This window comes from Chelon labrosus, assembly GCF_963514085.1.
Source record: "Chelon labrosus genome assembly, chromosome: 9".
Taxonomy (NCBI): domain Eukaryota; kingdom Metazoa; phylum Chordata; class Actinopteri; order Mugiliformes; family Mugilidae; genus Chelon; species Chelon labrosus.
In genome coordinates this window covers 16,262,364-16,282,013 of record NC_140359.1, presented here as the reverse complement: position 1 = coordinate 16,282,013, position 19,650 = coordinate 16,262,364, and the positions used below count along the sequence as shown (strand labels likewise).

The following is a 19,650-nucleotide window of genomic DNA, read 5'->3' as shown; positions in this document are numbered from 1 at the left end:
GTTTTTACAGGATGCACCGTGTCAACTCCACCAATCAGTCAGGAGGAAAAAGAGAAATTATGCCCTGAGTTAGGATGCGCAGGTACCGTTTTAACCTCTACCCTCCATTAAGCGTGTGCCGGGAGCTCCATATAAATCCCGACTACAATCGCGTGTATGTGGATGTAGACTCGCTGCAATCTCATAAATAGTTTTAACAGAATTTGATTTGGCCATCCCTTCGTGACAATGAGCTACGCAGGGAGCCTGAGAGGCTACACTCGGGGCATAAAAAATAAATCTCAGTCTTGAGGACAGCGCAAGGAGGAAATAACGAACTGTTTTTTTTTTTTCAAGCTTGTTATCATCAAGTAGTTAGCTGTGCTTGTCGTTAATGAGTCTGGTTAAATATAATTCACTGACTAACTTGAGTTAAACGAGTGTAAAACCGAGACGCTTTGTTTAGAGGAGGCGGCGGCAGAAGCAACAAACGCCGCCGCTACACATTAGCTTTCTGGCTCGGTAGCTACTTCTTCTCGGGAGAGCAGTTAAAGTTAGTTAAGCTAGCGATAACTCAACGCTACGTGGTGGTTTATAGTCGTGTATTTAAAGCTACGCTACACTGCTAGCTTAAGGCTGTTTACACCGCACAAAATTTAGACGGGATTCAAAAATGATTGTTGATTAAGAGTGAAGAGGAATTTCCTTGCTAGCCCAGGCCGTCGTTGTCAGCTAACGCTAGCTACTCGCCTGGAAACATCGGGTGAGCAAACCGAAAGTGTTGACAATCAGTGTCAGTGCTAATGACAGTTGTAGCTTTATGTCTTCTATACATTAGTCTTGGTAATTAATTAAGGTATGTTTTTAAAGAGTTAGGTAAAACGGTAATGGTGTCCGTTTAGTGGATTTGAACGCCACTTGTTGAAGTCATCAATCACACATTCCTTGGCGTAGCCGCCTGTTATAAACACCACAACAACCCAACAGAGCTGCGTTCAGTGTCACCGTCTGCCTCGTTTGTGTTATTAATGACTTGTCATTTTGTCAACAGGCTTTGGTGGAGTCATGGCCGATGAAAACACACAGTTCTGTGGCAATTGGTACGTACAAAGCACTTACCAGATCATTAGGTACACAAAGTGTAGTCTCACGTAGCAGGCCTCCACGAAATCTCAGCTCCACAAAGGTTATTTGTTTAAAACGTGCTGTTGATTCAACCCCGCTTTCAGCTCGGAAGCCGTGGTTAAGAGTACCATTGAGTTTTATTGTCTTGAGACACACAAGATGTTTGTTTCTATTATTTTGACACCCCCATTTTAGTCAGTGGGTTAGGCTAATTCTTTCCAGTTTAGCAGCATCACGGACTACACCCTCCAAAATAATGATCGTACACTTGAATTACCGCCTTTCTTACACTGTTTCAACATAAACTGAACATCCGAACAATCTCAGTACTTGACTATTATATTATAACACATTCATAGTGTAGCTAATGTACAAGTGTGTAAATAAACAGATTACAATACGTGGTTAACAGATTTGTAACTCGTGGTGAATATGAGGTTTCACACGCTTCTTATTTTTATAGCAAACATGACATACCAGAGGCAAACTTTACAACGCATGAGATCCACTGTCGGAGAAACATCGCGCTGTGTGATGTGTGCCAGGAGCCAGTGCCCCGGTCAGATCTTCAGGAGCACAAGCAGCAGGAGCATACACAGGTGAAGAGTTCAATCAGTATTACTGCAGAGCTTCACATTTTATCAGCGATTGGTGGTGTGCTGCTCCATAAGTTAACCAGTGAACATCGGTGAATATTTCTCCCAATATTGTTATGTTTACGATTGAGTCTACCGTGTATTACTTTACTGAATCGGTCACATTTTGTATTAAGTATTTTGTCAAACTAGTCACTGACTTTGTTTGCAGTCTTTCTTAACTTGCTCAAACTCAGCAACACATCCTCAGTCACCAGTGACCTCAAGTTTTAGTTCATATGGAACTAATAAATGATAAAGCATCGTCAGACTGAGTGAGCGATTATAACATTTTCATTTTCATTTCAGATTACGTGCAAGTGTGGTTTGAAGTTTGAGAAGAATCATATTGAGGCTCACCAGGTATTAAACAAGAACCTTTTCTTTCCATATTTATAATTCTAATATTTAACAATGCTCTAAATGTGCTTCTTCTTCTTCTTCTTCTTCTCTGTGTCCTCCTTTCAGAGCTCTGAATGCTCTCAGCGCCTGGTCCCATGTCAGTACTGTGAACTGGAGCTCGTTTTCAGTCAGTCCAAAGAGCATGAGGATTATTGTGGTACACGCACCGAGCCTTGCCTGCTCTGCAAGTGCAACGTGATGCTGAGAGAACAAGCTCAGCATCCAGCCGTATGTGGAAGCCTCACGCCGCCTCAAGAGAGGAACAACAGTAGAATGAGTCGCAGTCCAGTAGAGCAACAGTCTCCAGGTGCGTGGTTTGAAGCCCACTCGATCCGAAATCTCCTCAGAGCCGAAGAAAGAGGCCCCAAGAATAACAACATCAGTGCAGCAGAACAGCAGTCCTTCTCTCGGCCGTTTGATCCCAGAGTTTATAACACTTCAAGGGGAACTCAGGCCTCAGAGGACTGGAAGAATACTGCAACACAGACTACGGCATTTAGCCACTGTGAGTGTTTCAGTTATTAGGTTATTTAGGTTATATGTATCAGTGTAGCTTTAAATGACTGTATCAGCAGCTTAATTGTCCCCTGCAGAGTTGTCAGCTATTCCCTGATGTAAGGCAGTGTTTGGGAACATGCAGTAGATGCCCCTGTAATATAATATAAATGTAGAGGGATGTTGCTGGCTCAAGGGCTGTCCCTTGCACTGGGCCTAAGAACATGTTTCCACATTTGACTCTGTGACTCTGCATTAAGAATTCCTGACCAGCAGTAAGGACTTTTGGTTCAGCCGTAAAAAAACTAGACAGAACAAAAACATTTATATGTTTTTTTCTGCCACTATTGTTCTTATATAATGCTAAATATTCTCTGAAATGACTTTGTCTTTTAGTGATGGGGCAAAGTGATTTCCTGCGCGGTAGCAGCAGCAGCAGCAGTACGTGGCCATATAGTGAGCGCACACTGGATGAGGATTCATCAGGGCTCGACTACATGTTGGCCCTCAGCCTGCAGAGTGACGGAGAGTCGGTGGCCGGCGGTGTGGAGGGCAACATGTGGAGTGACATCTGGGACCACAACATTGGGAAGTCTAACACCTCTGTAATCTCTCCGTTCTCCCCACCCAACAACAACTACCCAGACTTCACTGTAGGGACCAGCACAAGCGCTGTCCAGGACCACGACCAAACAGGTGAATCAGTGTATCATTAGAATAATTAATTTCATCATGTTGTCAGTTTGTTAATCATTTAAAATGCTCTTTCATAGATGCCATGTTGCCTTGTGAGTTTTGCGAGGAGTTGTTTCCAGAAGAGGACCTCATTTTGCATCAGGTTTGAGAAACGCTCTTCAACACATGATGCCATGATTTTGGTGCTAACTGACTTTTTCAAAGTAGATTGATATAGTTATACATTTTCGTCCAAGACCTCAAATATTGATTAAATTGTGCTTGAGACAGCCTGGGAACAAGCACACCTACAAATAAGCTCTGATATGAATGAAAGTACTCACAGTCAGTACATACAGTACAGTGATACTAAGGAGGATATTACATGTCCAAAAGGTGTTGTGCTTCCTTATGTAAGAAAACGTAGTTCATCTCAGTTTAGAGAAAACAGGAGGAAGAAATTAAGACAAATTAAAGGTTCATATGTTTACTATATACAGTACGAAAGTAAACCTTTTTGTATCTTTTAACTTGTGCCTGAAGCGGTGCTGATTCAGTAACGTTGATAATTTATTATCTGTCTGTCGTCTAGATAAGTGTCATAGCCAGGTTAGTCACCTTTTGTTGTCTGAATTAAAGAACATAAAACCAATAAAACACACCCATCTTCTCTGTAGAGGAGTAATTCCCATACTTGAATTAAAGGGACATTTAATGTAGCGTGCCAAGTCTTTTACAACTCTTTTACAATGCGTCACGTGAAAAAAATAAATGAAGACAGCTTGTGATGCCATGTTGTCAGTGTATCGTTATCTTTATGCATGAGAAAGCAACACTAAGACAGAACTGGATTTACGGTTGAGACAAGCCTGATGCACGTGGTGTGCTCAGTGGTTGGGAACTAATAGGTGCGTCAGATTCCTGTTTTGACACATAGTTTTTAAAGACAAATTAAAAAATTTTCCTCAGCTCGGTTATTTTGTACTTCTGCCAATTGCACATCACTGGTGTCCTTCGCCCGTGGCCTACAGATTAAAATGAGCGTTTAAATAAAACTTTCTATCTTTCTATCTATCTATATTCTATCTTTTTTTCAAACTTCACGTTCAGTTGCTGCTGCTTCTCCAAGCTCGAATATATACACTTATCGATGATACATGCGTAGATCCAGACTGATATATCATGACGTGCCAACATTTCCATCCCCGTCTTTATCTTTGATTCAGTCAGTTCACAGTTCAGTTACAGCCATTGTGTGTTAAAACACGTTACCCTCATGTCTGTCTAGAAGGTTCGATCACGATGTCTTGACTCAAGCAGATTCAAAGTAGATTCCAGCTTCCCTTTATACTTTCTTTTTTGTTTCAGACTGGGTGCAGCCCTGCGTCTGCCTTCGCATCTTACAGCAAGCAGCCTTCATCCCCACCTAAAGAGGACAGGATGAGCAGGATGCGCAGTCTTCCCAACACACTCGCTTCTAACATCCCCACCTTCCCTCGGTCAGTGTCCCCCGCATCCTATAGTCCTCCAGCCAGTCCACTAGAGGGTGATGTGGTAATTCCCTGTGAATTCTGTGGCGTTGCTTTAGAGGAGGCGGTCGTGTTTCACCATCAGGTACGATGCTGCTGTAATGTTCTGTGCGCAACAATAAATCTCATCCCTGAGTATTTGTTCAATATGAAACATTAATTAGTGGAAAGGGAGTGTATACAGAGCAAATGTTTTATGATATTGCATTGTTTTTTCTAGGACAAATGCGACATGCGCCCTCAGAATGCACATCCACTGAATAATATAACAAAAGCATCAGTTAAAAAACCATTAAGCCCCGGGAAAGACGCCTTTGGACAGATGCCTTCAGATTTTGAGAGAAGAACAACGCACCAAGGTAAAATATGAGATTATCATACCGAGGATAGACATGCTGTAGTATCTTTTGTATAGGTTTGATAAATTTTGGTTATATGGTCAATCCCGTGTAATGTAAACTGCGACGAAGAAGCAGGAATAAATTCTCAGTGCGTAGGAATAAAAAAAAATTCTTTTGTGTTTATATGTAAATATTCCTTCTGCTCTTATACATATAGCTGACTTCTTGGATGAGGACTTTGGATTTGACAGGGACACAACACCGGGACAAAACGTAAGGGGATGGCAGAGAGACTACACTGGACTACCGAGTCAAAGGAAGACGTCCAACTGTGATGCCTTTATGAGAAACAGATCTCATCAGGGAAGGGAATCAGACGGGCCTCATTTATCTTTCTGTGACGCTGAGAACCCTGGTTCTGCATCTCTAAAGGGGTAAAAGCAGTGTTCAATTACTTTGTTTGTTTGTGCTTTTCTGTAAATACATGTTGCCGTACATCATTAATAATCTGATTAAACTTGTCCTCCAGACTGCATCTCCCAGAAAATAATGAAGGTAGAGGGAACAGAAGGAATCCCATATCAAAGGTACGTCGTGTGGTTTTTCTGTGCGAGAGAACAGAGACTAGAACAGTGAAGAAGAATATTGATGCTTTATTGTACGTGGTCCAAGTGCGAACATGTTGACTTCAGTGTATTCTAGTGTGTTGAAGGTGGGAAAATATAAACATCTGCTGCCATTTTTATGGCTTATTTACATCCTTTTGGTCTTAGGCAGCATAAAAAAAAAAATAAAGCAAGTTATTGAAAAGCATTTTGCAAAGCCGTTTCAGATCACGTATTCCTGGCTTTAACATTAAAGAAGTGTTAAATCAGACATGGTTGTGCTTTTCTTAAACTTTTACTGGACACAATTTTCATAACTTTAGGCCCATCACTTTTGACTGCCCCATTCAAAATATAAAATTAAAGATCAACACAAACAAAAGCAAAGACATGTCTTCATCGGTTCACTGCTTCTCCTTCCTTGGACCACTTTTGATTTAATTGGTTTTGACCTCTGCAGAATGGGAACACCATGTTGCTGCAGTTTAGGAGATGCTCACATAAATCACAATTTGGCTCTTGTCAAAGTCAGTCAAATCTTTCCACCAGTCCTCTTCCCTGACCGACTGTTCTGACAACAAGATATTAAATTGACAAGTTGTTATGACTAGTCGGTCATAATGTTATGGAATATTGGGGCATGCATTGTACATGATTATGCTGGAAAGCATAGCTGGAGAACAGTTGCAATTACGATATAGTTTGAAGATTTGTAAGAGGGTATAGGGCCAGTAATTTTCCAAAAAGCAAAAAATATCTGAAGTTATTTTATCACAGATTAATTGTAGTGTAACAGTGTAAATTCTGCTGGATGGTGCATTTTCCCTTAAGGGACACTTGGCATGTTTTTGTGTCTGTAAAACCATTTTCTATTGTTATGTTTTTGTTTTACATTGGCAGCTACCCAAGAAGCAGAATGAGGAGCAGCAGGAAGAGTGAGAACTGAAACTCCTGGAGTAAAAGAAAAACCAAATCTCCTACTCTGCTTTTCACGTATCTCTTTTGCACACTTTGAAAATGAAACGTAATACTATCTGATAAGTGCCTGTGGGTGTGTTTGCATCTTGCAGTTTATATTTAGATGAATTTTACTATTAAAGTCTAAGTAAGTAATTAGGTTTGTTCACGTATATTCTGCTTGTTTCAAATGTTTGTATGTCTAACATCCAACCTAAACAGATAAATTATGAGGTGGAGTTTATTTACACAGAATCAGTTTTTTTTTTTTTTTTTGTACGTACTTGGCTCATTAAGAACATCAGAGACGGACTCATGACTTTGTCTGTTTGCATCCGTCAGGCTTAATCTTTACCTAGTTATATCAGCCAAGGACATTTTGTTTCCAGCCCTGTTTTCCAGTTCCTTCAGGGTTTATCCTCAGTGTTCCTGTTACTTTTCTGCATCTTTATTTAACCCAAAGCACTTTGATAGATTATTTTGTTAAAAAAGGGCTTGAGGAACAGATTTGATAAGTTTATGCATCTTAGACCAAGAACAGATAGTCTGTGTTATTGAACCTCTGTCTTTTTATACCGTTGAACAACTGTCTTTAATAATGTCTCTGTAACTACACAGTAATATTTAGAGGTTTTTTTTTTAAATCCTACCTATAGGACTATATATATGTGTTGTGTTATGATAAGTTGGCTTTTGAAGGAAATGTCTCACGTCTAATGTTCTTTTAAGTTGTATGAATAATTGTGTGTGTGTGTGTGTTGCTCCTCTGATTAGTATCCAAGACTGGTTTCGAGTGTAACAAAGGGTCCACTTTAGAAAACCATGTAAACAAGGCAATCACAGATGGCTGAGTCTGCAAATTTTCCTTTTTTGATCTACAGCCTCAAGCTGAGTTGTTGCTGTTTAGTTGGACTTGAGACACTAATGACACACTGCTGATTATTCTTGCTAAAGAACTGTCTTGATGCTCTTTGTCCCATGTGATTATTAAATGTTTTAATAAAGACACTGATGGTTTCATGGCTGCAATTTGTATCGTGTCCGTGCTGTTTCATGCCTCTTTATAAATCCAGGCCACCTCAATTAGATAGTAAAGCTATCTGGTTTTATTACTCATTTTCAGACAACTGAGCTTCTTTCTATCCTGCTGTTTAATAATTTCTGTATAGTAGTATTTGATGCAGCTAAATCTGTCACGCTGGAATCCTGCATATTTTTATGTGATTATTATGACCACAGATTTTTAAATAATCTTTAAAAAACCATCATGCTTACCGTAAATCAGGGTACTATGTGTTTCAAAGCAGTGATCAACTAAAATAGTCCTCACCATCTTGTATGTCTTGCAAACAAAACTACAGTTGTCTTTCAATTACTGCGCTTTTAGGAGTCCATAAACATATTTTTAGGAACCCACTACCCCAAGCGAAAGTGGCTTAGTATTTTTCTGGGAGTTAACCTTTTACTAAAAAGCTACACACATGGAGGACATATTTTTAGGATAACTCCAGTATTTTCATACTTTCACACGTGTTTGTACTTGGATAAGTGAATAGTGTATTTAGTATTTTTCCAGCAAGATTTTACACCTGGCCACGCAGAGAAGGACTTGGAGAAGCACTATGATAGTTTGCCATAATAAATCAAGTGGTTTGTTTTCTGACGTCTGCTATTTGATTCACATTCCCTGGGAATTTTCCAGGAAAAACAGTTGTATACAAAAGTTTGGACATCCAGTGTGATGTCTTCCCTTGATTTATGAAGTGAATGAAGTCATTGCCACATTGCAGTGTAAACACATTAGGGAGAGGAACCATTGCTCTCTCTCTCTCTCTTTCTCTCACACCTTCTCCCAGCCACTGCAGCAGGAGCCATTGTTTATCTAACTTTTATTTTACTGATTTAAAAACTTGTTCAAGGTGTCCTTTGCATCAAAAGCCACTCATGTTTTCTCCAATCATACTTGTGATGATTGAGGCAAATGTTTGAGCTCAGTAACTACATATTACGTATGTCCAAACCAAGCCTGACTCATGAACTGGCCTGCTTTAGATTCTTCAGACATGAAGTTTTGTAATAAGGTTGCAGGTAAGGCTTCCCCCCGAAGAGTCAGGGTTGTGCAGCTCAGCTAAACCTTCTTGCAGCTGCTATGGAGTCAAATGTTTTGGCTTTCTGCCCTGCAGATGTGCAGATTTATCTCAAAGTTATCTAGCTCTTCTTGATCCCATCTCCGGACTCAACAGTGAATAGCACTGTATCATAACAAAATATTGGTGAAATGAACGAGTTTTGTGGCAGATAATGTGTTATATAGAGGCTGCGTTTCGGTGCCCCAGTCACTACCAGTATATGGATATACATGGATCTAAATCAGTGTTTTTCAACCACTGTGCCGTGGCACACTGGTGTGCCGTGAGAGATCGTCAGGTGTGCCGTGGGAAATTATCCAATTTCACCTAATTGGTCTAAAAAACATTTTTTGAAAACAAATTAATAATTATCTGTAAACAATATGCCATTGTCAAGTGTCTGTGTATATATATCTGTGTACCTATAGGCCAAGAGCTGTGTTCATCCAAACAGGCCCAGGTTTCACACGGAATGAGTAGAAATATGAAAGATCATAAGACTTTTTCCTTTGTGTTTATTTGATTCCTATTCAAGACACTTCGACAACAGTGACTTTATATTGTTAATATAGGCTACAGAGTTTCTTTTTTTTTTTACATTTTCAGTTGGTGGTGTGCCTTGTGATTTTTTCAATGAAAAAAATGTGCCTTGGCTCGAAAAAGGTTGAAAAACAATGATCTAAATATTGTCCGACGTACTCCAAATAACACCAAAGTTATATGGGTGAGTAAACGATCGTATTTTATGCCAGAAATAAGGTCCAGGTTGTAAAAAAAAAAAACGGTAGTTCCCCTTTAAATTGTCTGCTGTCTAAACTGAAATTCTCACACGAGTTGAGCTTTAAACTTTGGCACTATTCATCCCCCATACACGGAGGCAGTTTTACGTCCGCCCACACAGCGGCGCGCTTTGAATGAGCGCCGGGAGAAGCCGGAGTCTGAGAGGGGCGGGGTTACACCTTTCAGTGGGAATCCTCTTTTCAAAAAGCAGCCAACGTCCCGCTGCTTGAGAGTGTGGCGTGGGACCATTTCTGCTTTCACTGAGACTTTACGAGGCGACCGAAGAGCACCGAAATATGCTGCGGACAAACGGGGCAGCGGCTTAAGTTTTGTTGACTCAGAAGAAAAGTTACCGAGAGAAGTTGCAGTGGGATAAAAAAAAAGAAGAAGAAAAAAAAAAGACAACGAAAATAGTTTGCTGTTCGTGCAGGTGAATCACGTTGTTGTTGACCGGGTGGTGGATCACATCACATCACATCACATCATACATCACAGCAAGATCGTCTCACCTGAGCCCGAGAAGAAAGGTTAAAATGTCCCTGGAGAGCTATTCAGCGCTGGACGAGTCCTCTCTCCGAGCCTTGGTGAGTGGATGAATGGAGTGTGAGGTGAAGTCAGTGGAAGTGTGTTTCTCTCAGTTCATTATTTTTAGCTGTTGTTTGCTTTCACCGCCAACATGTACTTTGAATCAGGTCATTACTTATGTGTGATGTTAAAAAAAAAAATACAAATGGTATAGTGCTGCCTTAATACTGCCTTCTTTTAAGGATCACAAAATGATATATATGTTTTTGTATTTACCACCTCATATCCAAATTAAGCCATCATTTTTTTTTTGTTTGTTTTGTAAAGTTTTATTGCAATCTCTCTCCTTTAGTAATATTTATAATACATGACAGGTGCTCAGATGGGGTAGGGTGTGAAAATTGCCATCGGTTTTAAAATTGTTGTTGTGACACTAATCTTGTCAAGTAAACATTTGAAGGTGTGGGCTGCCGATCCATAAAAAAAAAAAAAGTGCATGGTTCATTTTTCTTGTCACACGTCAAACAGTTGATTGATTAAAATGAGCAGCTGCCAAAGAAATAGTTGCTAATGTCCATAAAGAAGAACAACTGCTTGCCTGTTGCAAAATCGCTGACGAAATTTGAAATCATTTGCACTTAGTGTTTGGATATTACAGTAAATATGAGACGTCATGCCGCAAGTGTGAACACTGATAAGGCCAAGCTATCACATGATAAGAAGTATAACAACTAACAAAACAGTCACCTTAGTCATGTTCTAATTATTTCCTGAGGCGGAGGTAGGTGGAGCGTTGGACTGTCTAACACCCAACACAGACACATGTACAGGGACGTGTGACTCAATCTGTCCTTGTTTAGACACAGCTACTATTAGTTTGTCTGAATCACAGGAACACATACGCAACAATCTTACATGAAACATCTGGGCAGACTTACTCCCAGCTCACTTTTTAATCGGAGAATGAGTTAGATGTTGAGCAGGATGCAGCTGCTTTAATTATTATCTTTGTCTTGTGTCACCTGTAGATGGATTTCAAGCGTCAGGTTTTTTGTTGAGCTGCCGGGTTAAACCGCCTTGTCTATATATTTTTTTTTTATTTTGAGCAATTCTCTGAAGAATGTGCACTTCGGAAAAACATTTTAATTAAAGATCAATAGGAACAGGCTGTTGATTTTGGAACCGGACGGGGCATGAATGGATGTAATGTGATGCTATTTAAACTGCATCCATTATTTCCCCCCAAAGTCTGGGACAGTCTGGCCAACATCTACAGCCGCCATCTTCTCATAAATCACGTAAAGGACAAACTTTTACCACGAGTGACATTATTCTAGTGGGAGTGAGCAAATGATATTCATCCTTCAGCTTAATGGTTTATTTTTAACTAGAGTATCGGTGGCTTTGATCAGTTTATTTATAGAGGGGCAGGGAAGAGGAAAGGGTCTTCAGGCTTTGTACATTTCAAACATAGTTTTGTGTTTTACTGAGTAGAAATCTAATGTCTGCGTGGCGTCTGTCCTGCAAGAACTTGGTGTAAAAATGCTGTCACCGTCCTCAGAGAGCTGCTCCAGCAGAATGAAACGCGCAGACGCTGGAATTTATGGGGTTTTATCCTCATGTGACAGCCATTATTCTAACCATCACCCGATCTAGATTGGACATGCCTCGTCTCCAGGTCCACGCAGCTCGCTGTCTTCCCCACCGCTTCCCTCCCTCCCTGGTTGTGACCACCGGCTATAAGGTCACAGAAATCCCACATTTTCACTGATGATGTTTGCGGTGACTCGAGTGTCGGGGTTTTCCGCGGTGGATTCGGACCGAAAGGAAATAAACTCTGGTTAATGTTGCTGCTCCAGAGGAGAAGTTCATGTGAGGTTTAGATGAAACCTAAAGTGAGCTTGACGTGCCTGTGTGTGGCGTTTTGTTTTCATGAAATAACTCCTCATTGTCTGGTGTGTTTGTATTCAAACACACCAGACAATGAGGAGTTATTTAAAAAAAAATGATGGACATTTGGAGATGCCTAAGCTTAATTAAACTGGTGGTAAAGCCGGGCGGAAGAGCTGCCGTTAAGCAACAGTTGGATAACGAACGCACACTCCAGGCCTGTGTTGCACTTAATGAACTAAACAGTCAGAAGGTCGTATGGCGGCCTCTCTAACGCCACTAATCCCGTCTCTACACTTCTATTCAAAGCCCAGTCTGCCTTTTATATTGCTCATTTAATCCCCTCCATGGCAACCAGGACAAGCATTTTTCCTTTCTCTTGGCTACCACGATTATTTAAATAACCACGAAAATAATCAGTCTCCCGTCCCAGTTTCCTCAGGGGAGCGGAGTGGAGCTGAGAGGACGTTTGCTGCGGGTCATCCGTCTGAATGGTGCTTCTGTGGCTACGAAAGCACAAAAGATCTGCTTGCAGACAAAGCCCTTTCCGACCAAACCACTCCAACCACTGTCACTTAATAGTAGACTCTATCATGTGATTGCAAGCTTGAAGGGTGATGATTATCATCTGTTACACCTTTAAATCGGCTGCCTCGTGTGTCAGAGTGTCAAACCTGCAGGACGAGTTAGATCTACAGGTGTGTGTGTTGTTTAGGCACTTGTTCATCTTCCCTCTTTGAGTTAGACTTAGGCATCTGTCAGCCACACACTCGCTCCTTCTAATTATCTCTAAAACTAGATGCAGTGCTGCAGCAGCTGCTTTTAAAAAAAAAAAGGTCCAAACCTGGCAACCATATTTCCATAAAACCTTTCTGTCTTGCAGGAAGTTAATGGTCTTTTTTTTTTTATTTCTGAATTGACTTGACTGCTTTGAGACTTTTCCGACCGTGGCGCCTGCTGGGCTGATTTCACATGCTGAAAGTCTCACATAATGATTTGCAACTACTCCTGCCAGCCCTGTGACTGTCCTTTCTCCCTGGTGAGCAAAAGGCATTCACACATGTTTAAAATAGGCCAATTTCACTCTGTGGTCCAGTCTCTCGTGACATATGGGACCCCTGGGTTTTTTTTCGCTTTATGGCTCCCCGGGCCCTTTGTGCGTTGACAGGAGCTCGGAGGTTACAGTCGGTAGGAAGAACAGGGTTTGTTTTGCAGGATCGTAGCGCAGTCCCCAGATTCTCTCTGTCCCCGAGAGACGGGGTCCAAAATGTCAGCCTCATCATCGGGAAGGGGTAAACTGGAAAAATTATGCTACATTACACAACTAACGTCTGGGACATTTTGAGATACACATGCAGAGTGTTTTTATTATTTTCTCTTAATCCCAAAGCAAATGGTACCAGGGTGTGGACTACTTTGGTTTTCATGGTATTTCATGGCAGATGATATTGTAAGCCCAGCCTGAAAACCATTTGTCTTTCTTCAGAGATGTTACAAAGTAGACTGGAGTGTTTTCTAAGAAGCTGTGGGTACAAGCTGTTGCATGTAATATATCTTCCTTTGAATACAACCTCCCCCCTCCTCACCATATACATGTAAAATGTGTCTGAAGTGTTTTATGCTCCCGGCCACTGGTAACAACTTCTGCTTTGGGGTTTATGAACATACCTGCCTTCGACCTCTGTGGGTGTTTACGTGGTCTTTTTGTTGAGGTTTCTTTCACCTATAGTGAAGGAGAAAAAAAGTCTGTTCTCACCACACACCTGATTTTCCTCCTCTTTCATCATTCTCACAGGTATTTACTCCCTCTTCACGTATCCATAAAGCATTTCCTGTATGATTAAGTGTCAGATGTGTATTTGAGGAGGTAATATAGTCGTGAGCTGCCAACGATTTAACATTGCAGATCTCTTTCTGTAAACTATGTGAGTTATCTACACTGTTCCAGTGACAGGACTGAGTCCATCACAGCCGGCAGGGTTTAGTTAAAGCCCGCAGACTTCAGCCTCCGACAACAGATATCTAAATATATGGCCGGAGGAGCAGAGAGATAAGTCTGCTTGCTTGATAAAACTGGAAACTTTTGTGGCTGCATGCTGCTATAAATAGCCGCTCATGTTTGGCTTCCGAAGGGGATGAGGGAAGAAAAGCCGTGAACTCTGGGATGATCTGGTCTTTGGCCTTTTAAGTAGTTTGTTGTCTTGGAGCAGTAACTCAGAGTGAATGTATCTCAGTTTAACGCGGCGTCAGTTGTATTTTTATTAAACATCTACTCCCACGTTTGAATGGGAAAGTTGAAGCTGAGTTCAGTGTGTCATATTTCCACATTAATGCCGATGACTTGGTATTGTTTTGTCATTTTTAAAAGGTTGGATACTTCAGCTAGATGAATATGAGGAGCAGTATTTTACTATTAGCGGGCAGTGTTTTGTCGTTTTATAATGTCATAAAAGAATAATGTGGCAGCATGTTCAACAACAGGAGCGCTCAGAAGAGGCTGGAGCGTCGTGTGTCGGTAATGTGAGTTAAATGTTTAGTGCGTTAGCTTGTGTTTCAGGGTGGAAACATTTTAAATTACTGCTCCTTTTCTGTGAATACATTCTTTCCATAAAAAAAAATAAATAAATAAAAATACCACATATATTGTCACTGGCACTCTTATAGGCGGTTTAGACTTAGAAGTCATAGCTATGACGTCAGCGCAGAGCATACGCAGACCCTGACGTGCACCTCCCCAGGAATGTAACTATGCGCTGCGATTGGTCCGCTCGGTAGTAGTGTGTTTCTGCTTTAGTATTTCCGGCTGCTTCTCCATGTCCGCAGTTTTCGAATTGATTGTTTTGGGATCAATAAAGATGGAACACAGGTTCGGAGATACAAACATTTGTATGACTCGTCTTCGGCGAGATTTCTGCGAAAGTTTCAGTCGCCATTGTTGAAAGCAAAGCAGAAAGTGGGAACAAAAATTAACCTGGCTGGCGAAAAAGACGCAGCGCCGACTAGCGTTTGGGTGCCATTTTTACTGGGCGGGCCGGACTGATGAGCGCACAAGAATAAATGGCTTGCACCGACGTAGGCGTCTATGTCCTGCAGTACTCTAAAAGAGCCTTTAGGCCGAAGGGATCCCTAACTCCCACAGCTTTTATGGACATTGACCGTAGATCAAACATGCAAAGCGCCTTTCTTTCACCGTAGAACATTTGCACTCGACTAATATAAATTACGCAGTGTTAACATCCATTTATGTATGAATTTACATTCTGGGCCTGATGACACAAGGTAAACCGTTTCTTTGTAAACACTGGCCATGAAGCAGATTGTGCTGTTGCAGCTGCTCTGGCCGTCTGTGCGGTAAGTCATCCAGCAGAGAGAGTTTCTGCTACCGACCTCCGTCTGTCTGCATCCTCATTCTGCCAAAGAGAAAAGGTCTGGATAAAGGATTGAGCGTGTGCTTTCTCCCTCTGTCTCCTTTGCAACCACCCGGCGTCTCCGAGGTGGACAGCCAATTAAAAAAAAAAAAAAAACGCTCTCAAGTGTTCAAAGGTTATTTTCGTGTCAAACTGCTGTCAACACAGTTTATCAGGTGTTTTATGTTGGCTTTAATCGGTGTTGTGTTTACGAGTAAACAACATCTCAACGCCCCCGCCGCATGTTATTCACAACCTTATAAGTGGGAATTTTCAATGCGGTCATAGTTGTGTACATGTAACCATCAGCGTCATATTCTGAAGAAATACTCCCCATTTCTGGCTACTGTGTCACTTGTATCCATTTCTAATCTTTTATATCCCAGTACAAGCAGAAGATTTGTGTCTCGATTATGACACTTTAATCCAAACTCATTGTTCGCTTGATGAAATAAGGCGGCAGTATTTTCTCACAGGAGAAGAGGCAAATTACTCACATCACCAGCAGCTTATTATCACGTTGCCGTTAATGTTCATTTGCTTTAAGGTAGCATAACAGGGCGTAGTTTTTGGCTTTATATTGGAATACATAGGCGTGGCTCTGTTTATAGAGAAAAATAGCATACGGGAAACGGCATGCAGCAGTTGGCTACATCAGAAATGTTTGCTTTCTGCCAAGTCACGTACCGAAAACGATAAATATATCATATTTTGCCAGCTTGGTAAAGGATGGCAATTTTAGTTTGGGGAAATAAAACCGATAGCGAGATGTAGTCCGTTAGAAATCCAGAAACGCTGTGGTTGGGCTTTTTTTCTAATATTGACTCCCTCAGGAAAGAGCCATTTCCTGAAGTCTTCAGGCGGATGTTGATGTTTTGCTTTCCAGCCAACTGTTGTTAATGTCGTGGTATTTTTGAGATATACACTGCTGATCTGTTAAAATTTGTTTGCCGTCTGTCAGTTTGTGACTCTATCCTATTGTTGTAGTTACTGTGGATGTTCGGAGTCAGCATGGCTGGCACATGGAGCCATTAAAACAAACTCTTCGGCCGCACCCTCCTATATTTCCTCCTGTGGGACACCCATCTCACCTCCTGGCTCTTCCTTCATTAAACTAAAAGAGTTGTTTGCACAAAGCTTCAGTTTAACCAGCAATATCCCATATTTGGTGAAGACTCATCATGCTGCAGCTCTTGTAGTGACCTGGGTCTGGCGTGCATTTTGTTATTTATTTGTGAAGACGGTTAGTAAGGTCGTTTTCTGGCTGATATGAAACCCTGTCAAGAGGCCAGGTCCCAAATGTGGGCCACAGTTGACCTAGCTGACTTGGACACCTCACTGCGAGCTGACCTGCAGGGCTGAAAAGGAAAACATTCAGAGGGGACAAAAGTGTGTGAAGCAGTTCAACTGAAAGAGGCCAAAACCTTCACACAGGTTAGGTGACAGAAGCCCAGTGCAGCTGCATTACGCTGCAGAGAAATCAAGGCTGTTTGTGGTGGACTGATAAGTAACAGTGCAGCAAAGATTAGAAATAACTTTGAGGCCCTGCACGGAGCTGAAAGGTCAGTATTTTGCAGTTTGGATCAGAGCGTTGACCGTGTGTGCACAGTCAAGCACGTGTTGATGGGCTAATGTGAGACGTGCTATGAGCATGAATCTGTGAAATGCACAACACAACCCATATTAGTTCAGATCTTTCCTCAGAGCATCATTACAGCAATATAGGACAATGCTGACGCCTGTACCCCCCTCTGACCCTCACGCATTCCTCCGTGTGTCCATTCTTTATGTCTGCTACCTCAAGTGTAAAGGGGACACAGTTTTCCCAGGTCTGCTCGGGGCCTGTGTCCCACCTTCCAGTGACTAGCAGAGGTTAAGTTTTCCTACACGTGCACTGCCTCATGTACCGCGATCTCTCTCCCTTACTTGGATTTTATAGGTACTCCCTATTTTTCTCCTCCGCAGACAATGAAAGCTCAGTGCTCATGTAACACAAAGAGTTTTGGTTTGATTCTTTGTTCATTTTTCCAGCCAAGAGGTTACTGAAACTCTTTTCTTCTGAGAAACCAGGAGTCGCATGCCTTGGAGCACTCTTGTGTTGCCTGATAATATTTCCATTTGTCAGGGTGTGGTGTGTGTGTGTGTGTGTGTGTGTGTGTGTGTGTGTGTATTTACCGAGCTACTGTACACCTTCAACGTTTTTCTGAGGTAATGAGAAATGATTTACAGCTGTCCACCTGATTTAGGCTGGAGTTTTGCCCCAAAGAAAGCAATGAAGTGATTTAAGAGCGATAAAAATATTTCTGAACTTTCTCACCCTTTCTCTATTGTTTACTTGTGTCTGTCTCAATGTCTACCAGCCCAGCTTTCACAGTGGCTGCTGTTAATCCATTAGAGCGCCGCTGTAAGTAGTGTCCTGTACGTCCTTATAAGGGCAAATTCACTTGTGGGCTTGACACAAGTGAGTTTAACGCGCTGATCCGATCTGCTGCCTGGCTGCACTCTAACCTCAGTCTGCTCTGGAAATTATTACCGAAGGCCTCAGTTCATACTCAAAAACACAGTGACCCCTACCTCTACCCGTGTTTATGCACGTGGATGCACACGCACATATTTCTTGAAGAAAGTATACATACTCCTTTGTGTCCAGGCTCGACATAGTTCGCAAAGTAGCAAGCTTTAAGTCTGAACATGGCAAACGAGGCAAGCACATGTACACCCACTGGGAGTCAGGAGGTCGGTGCTCGGCCTGAGGGGTCGTCGTGCTCCCAGACACGGCTGGGTGGGGACGGTAGGAGGGTGAAGGTGCATGTCCACCGCACAGCGAGCTTTAACGATCGACCTGACCTCTGTGAACCGCAGCACACAGCACAAGAACTGGCTATTTGAAAGGATTTTTCAAATTGTTTTATAACTTTTTCAAGCCAAACGTTTTAAATGTAAATAATCTAAAATGACAGTACAGAAAAAATAGGAATTAAATACAAAAAATATTTCATTAAATATCAATTTTACAGTCTGCAAAACTGACCCAAGCAACTTTCAACATATTGATTAATTTTACTTGTTACCAGGAGAACATGTATTATAGTATAAGCAGCACTAATGACATGTAAATTAACGTAAGGTATACTGTCTTTAACCCAGTGTATGGGGACTTACTATGTAGACTGAGAGACAGAGATTTGACAGATCATTGACATCAAAAGTTTAATAAGTCTTTACTTGAATAAAGCGTTCGGTAATTAAGACAAATCTGAACTTGTACTTTCTACTTTCACAGTAATTTAACTTTGACTTAATCCTGTTTCAGCGCTGCTCCCACAGGTAGTTGTTCCACTGCGAACGTTTAGCTCGGCTATGACCCAACACTCAGGAACCTTGGAGTCCCGCCACTTATGACCACCTCTAATGCAGTTCCCATGCCTCACAACCCGATAAATTAAACCAACCTCCCAAGCTTAAAATCATATTTAAACCTGTTTCTTTCATGGGCAGCGAATGAGTTCAGAGGGTGTTTCTAACCTCAGGAGTGTGTCACCAGCTGGTCAGGATTACTGCTAAACCGTGAGCGCTCTCTAATTGGCCGTGATTGATTGAGCTGCTTCAGTCGGATATCTTTTGAGGTTTGAGGTCTTTGCTCCATAGAAAGCTGCTGCTCGGCAGGAAGTGATTCAAAGTAAGCAGCAGTACAAGCCTTAGCAAGCCTGCTTGTGAAACATGACAAAAATGTATTTGCACATTGCTCCCATCCTCAGTATAAGTCCCGACAAATCATTTTCTGGTTTATCATGGCGCAATAGTCATCTACCTTGAAGCAGCAGCCCCAGTTTCTACAGAAAAGTCTTTTCTGTCTCTACCCTCTCTGCCATGGTCGACTCCTCCATCCTGTTGTCAGCAGGTGACTCTGCCGACGCTAACAGGTGTGGCATGCATGAGCACAGCAGAGCAGAGCAGACTGTGACATGATTTCCTCTGCCGTCATTACAGGTGTTGACAGCTCGGTGACGTCTTGATGAGTGGGTGGGACGTATTTGTTATGTGTGATTTCTTACTCATACGTCTGTTAACATTGCAAGCCAACGCTGCGTGAAAAGCTCTTTGTCTGGGCGTAACGACTGCACTCTGGGCCACAGCGCTGTTGTTTGTGTGAGGCCACAGTGGCAGTTGGTTGCC

At 41.8% G+C, this 19,650-nt stretch overlaps 2 protein-coding genes across 3 annotated transcripts in view; both read left to right on the top strand.

The window, feature by feature from the left end:
• Positions 1-55: 55 nt before the first annotated feature.
• trafd1 (TRAF-type zinc finger domain containing 1) lies at positions 56-7,767 on the top strand. 2 transcript variants are annotated; one of them, XM_084551116.1, is made up of 12 exons: positions 56-742; positions 1,031-1,079; positions 1,568-1,703; positions 2,049-2,102; positions 2,208-2,448; positions 3,033-3,332; positions 3,410-3,474; positions 4,680-4,925; positions 5,061-5,199; positions 5,399-5,615; positions 5,711-5,768; positions 6,687-7,767. In XM_084551116.1, the coding sequence occupies exons 2-12, from the start codon at positions 1,045-1,047 to the stop codon at positions 6,723-6,725; spliced, it is 1,530 nt and encodes a 509-aa protein (XP_084407242.1). In that variant the 5' UTR covers positions 56-742; positions 1,031-1,044; the 3' UTR covers positions 6,726-7,767. The 2 variants fall into 2 exon arrangements, with proteins under 2 accessions (XP_084407242.1, XP_084407241.1); XM_084551115.1 differs by having other exon boundaries at positions 2,208-2,646.
• Positions 7,768-9,892: 2,125 nt separating this feature from the next.
• Positions 9,893-19,650, top strand: part of smtnb (smoothelin b) — a 42,618-nt gene continuing 32,860 nt past the window's right edge. Inside the window, exon 1 of the mRNA XM_084552454.1 lies at positions 9,893-10,236. Coding sequence (XP_084408580.1) covers positions 10,186-10,236 — 51 coding nt within the window. The 5' untranslated portion in view covers positions 9,893-10,185. The remainder of the gene's footprint in view (positions 10,237-19,650) is intronic.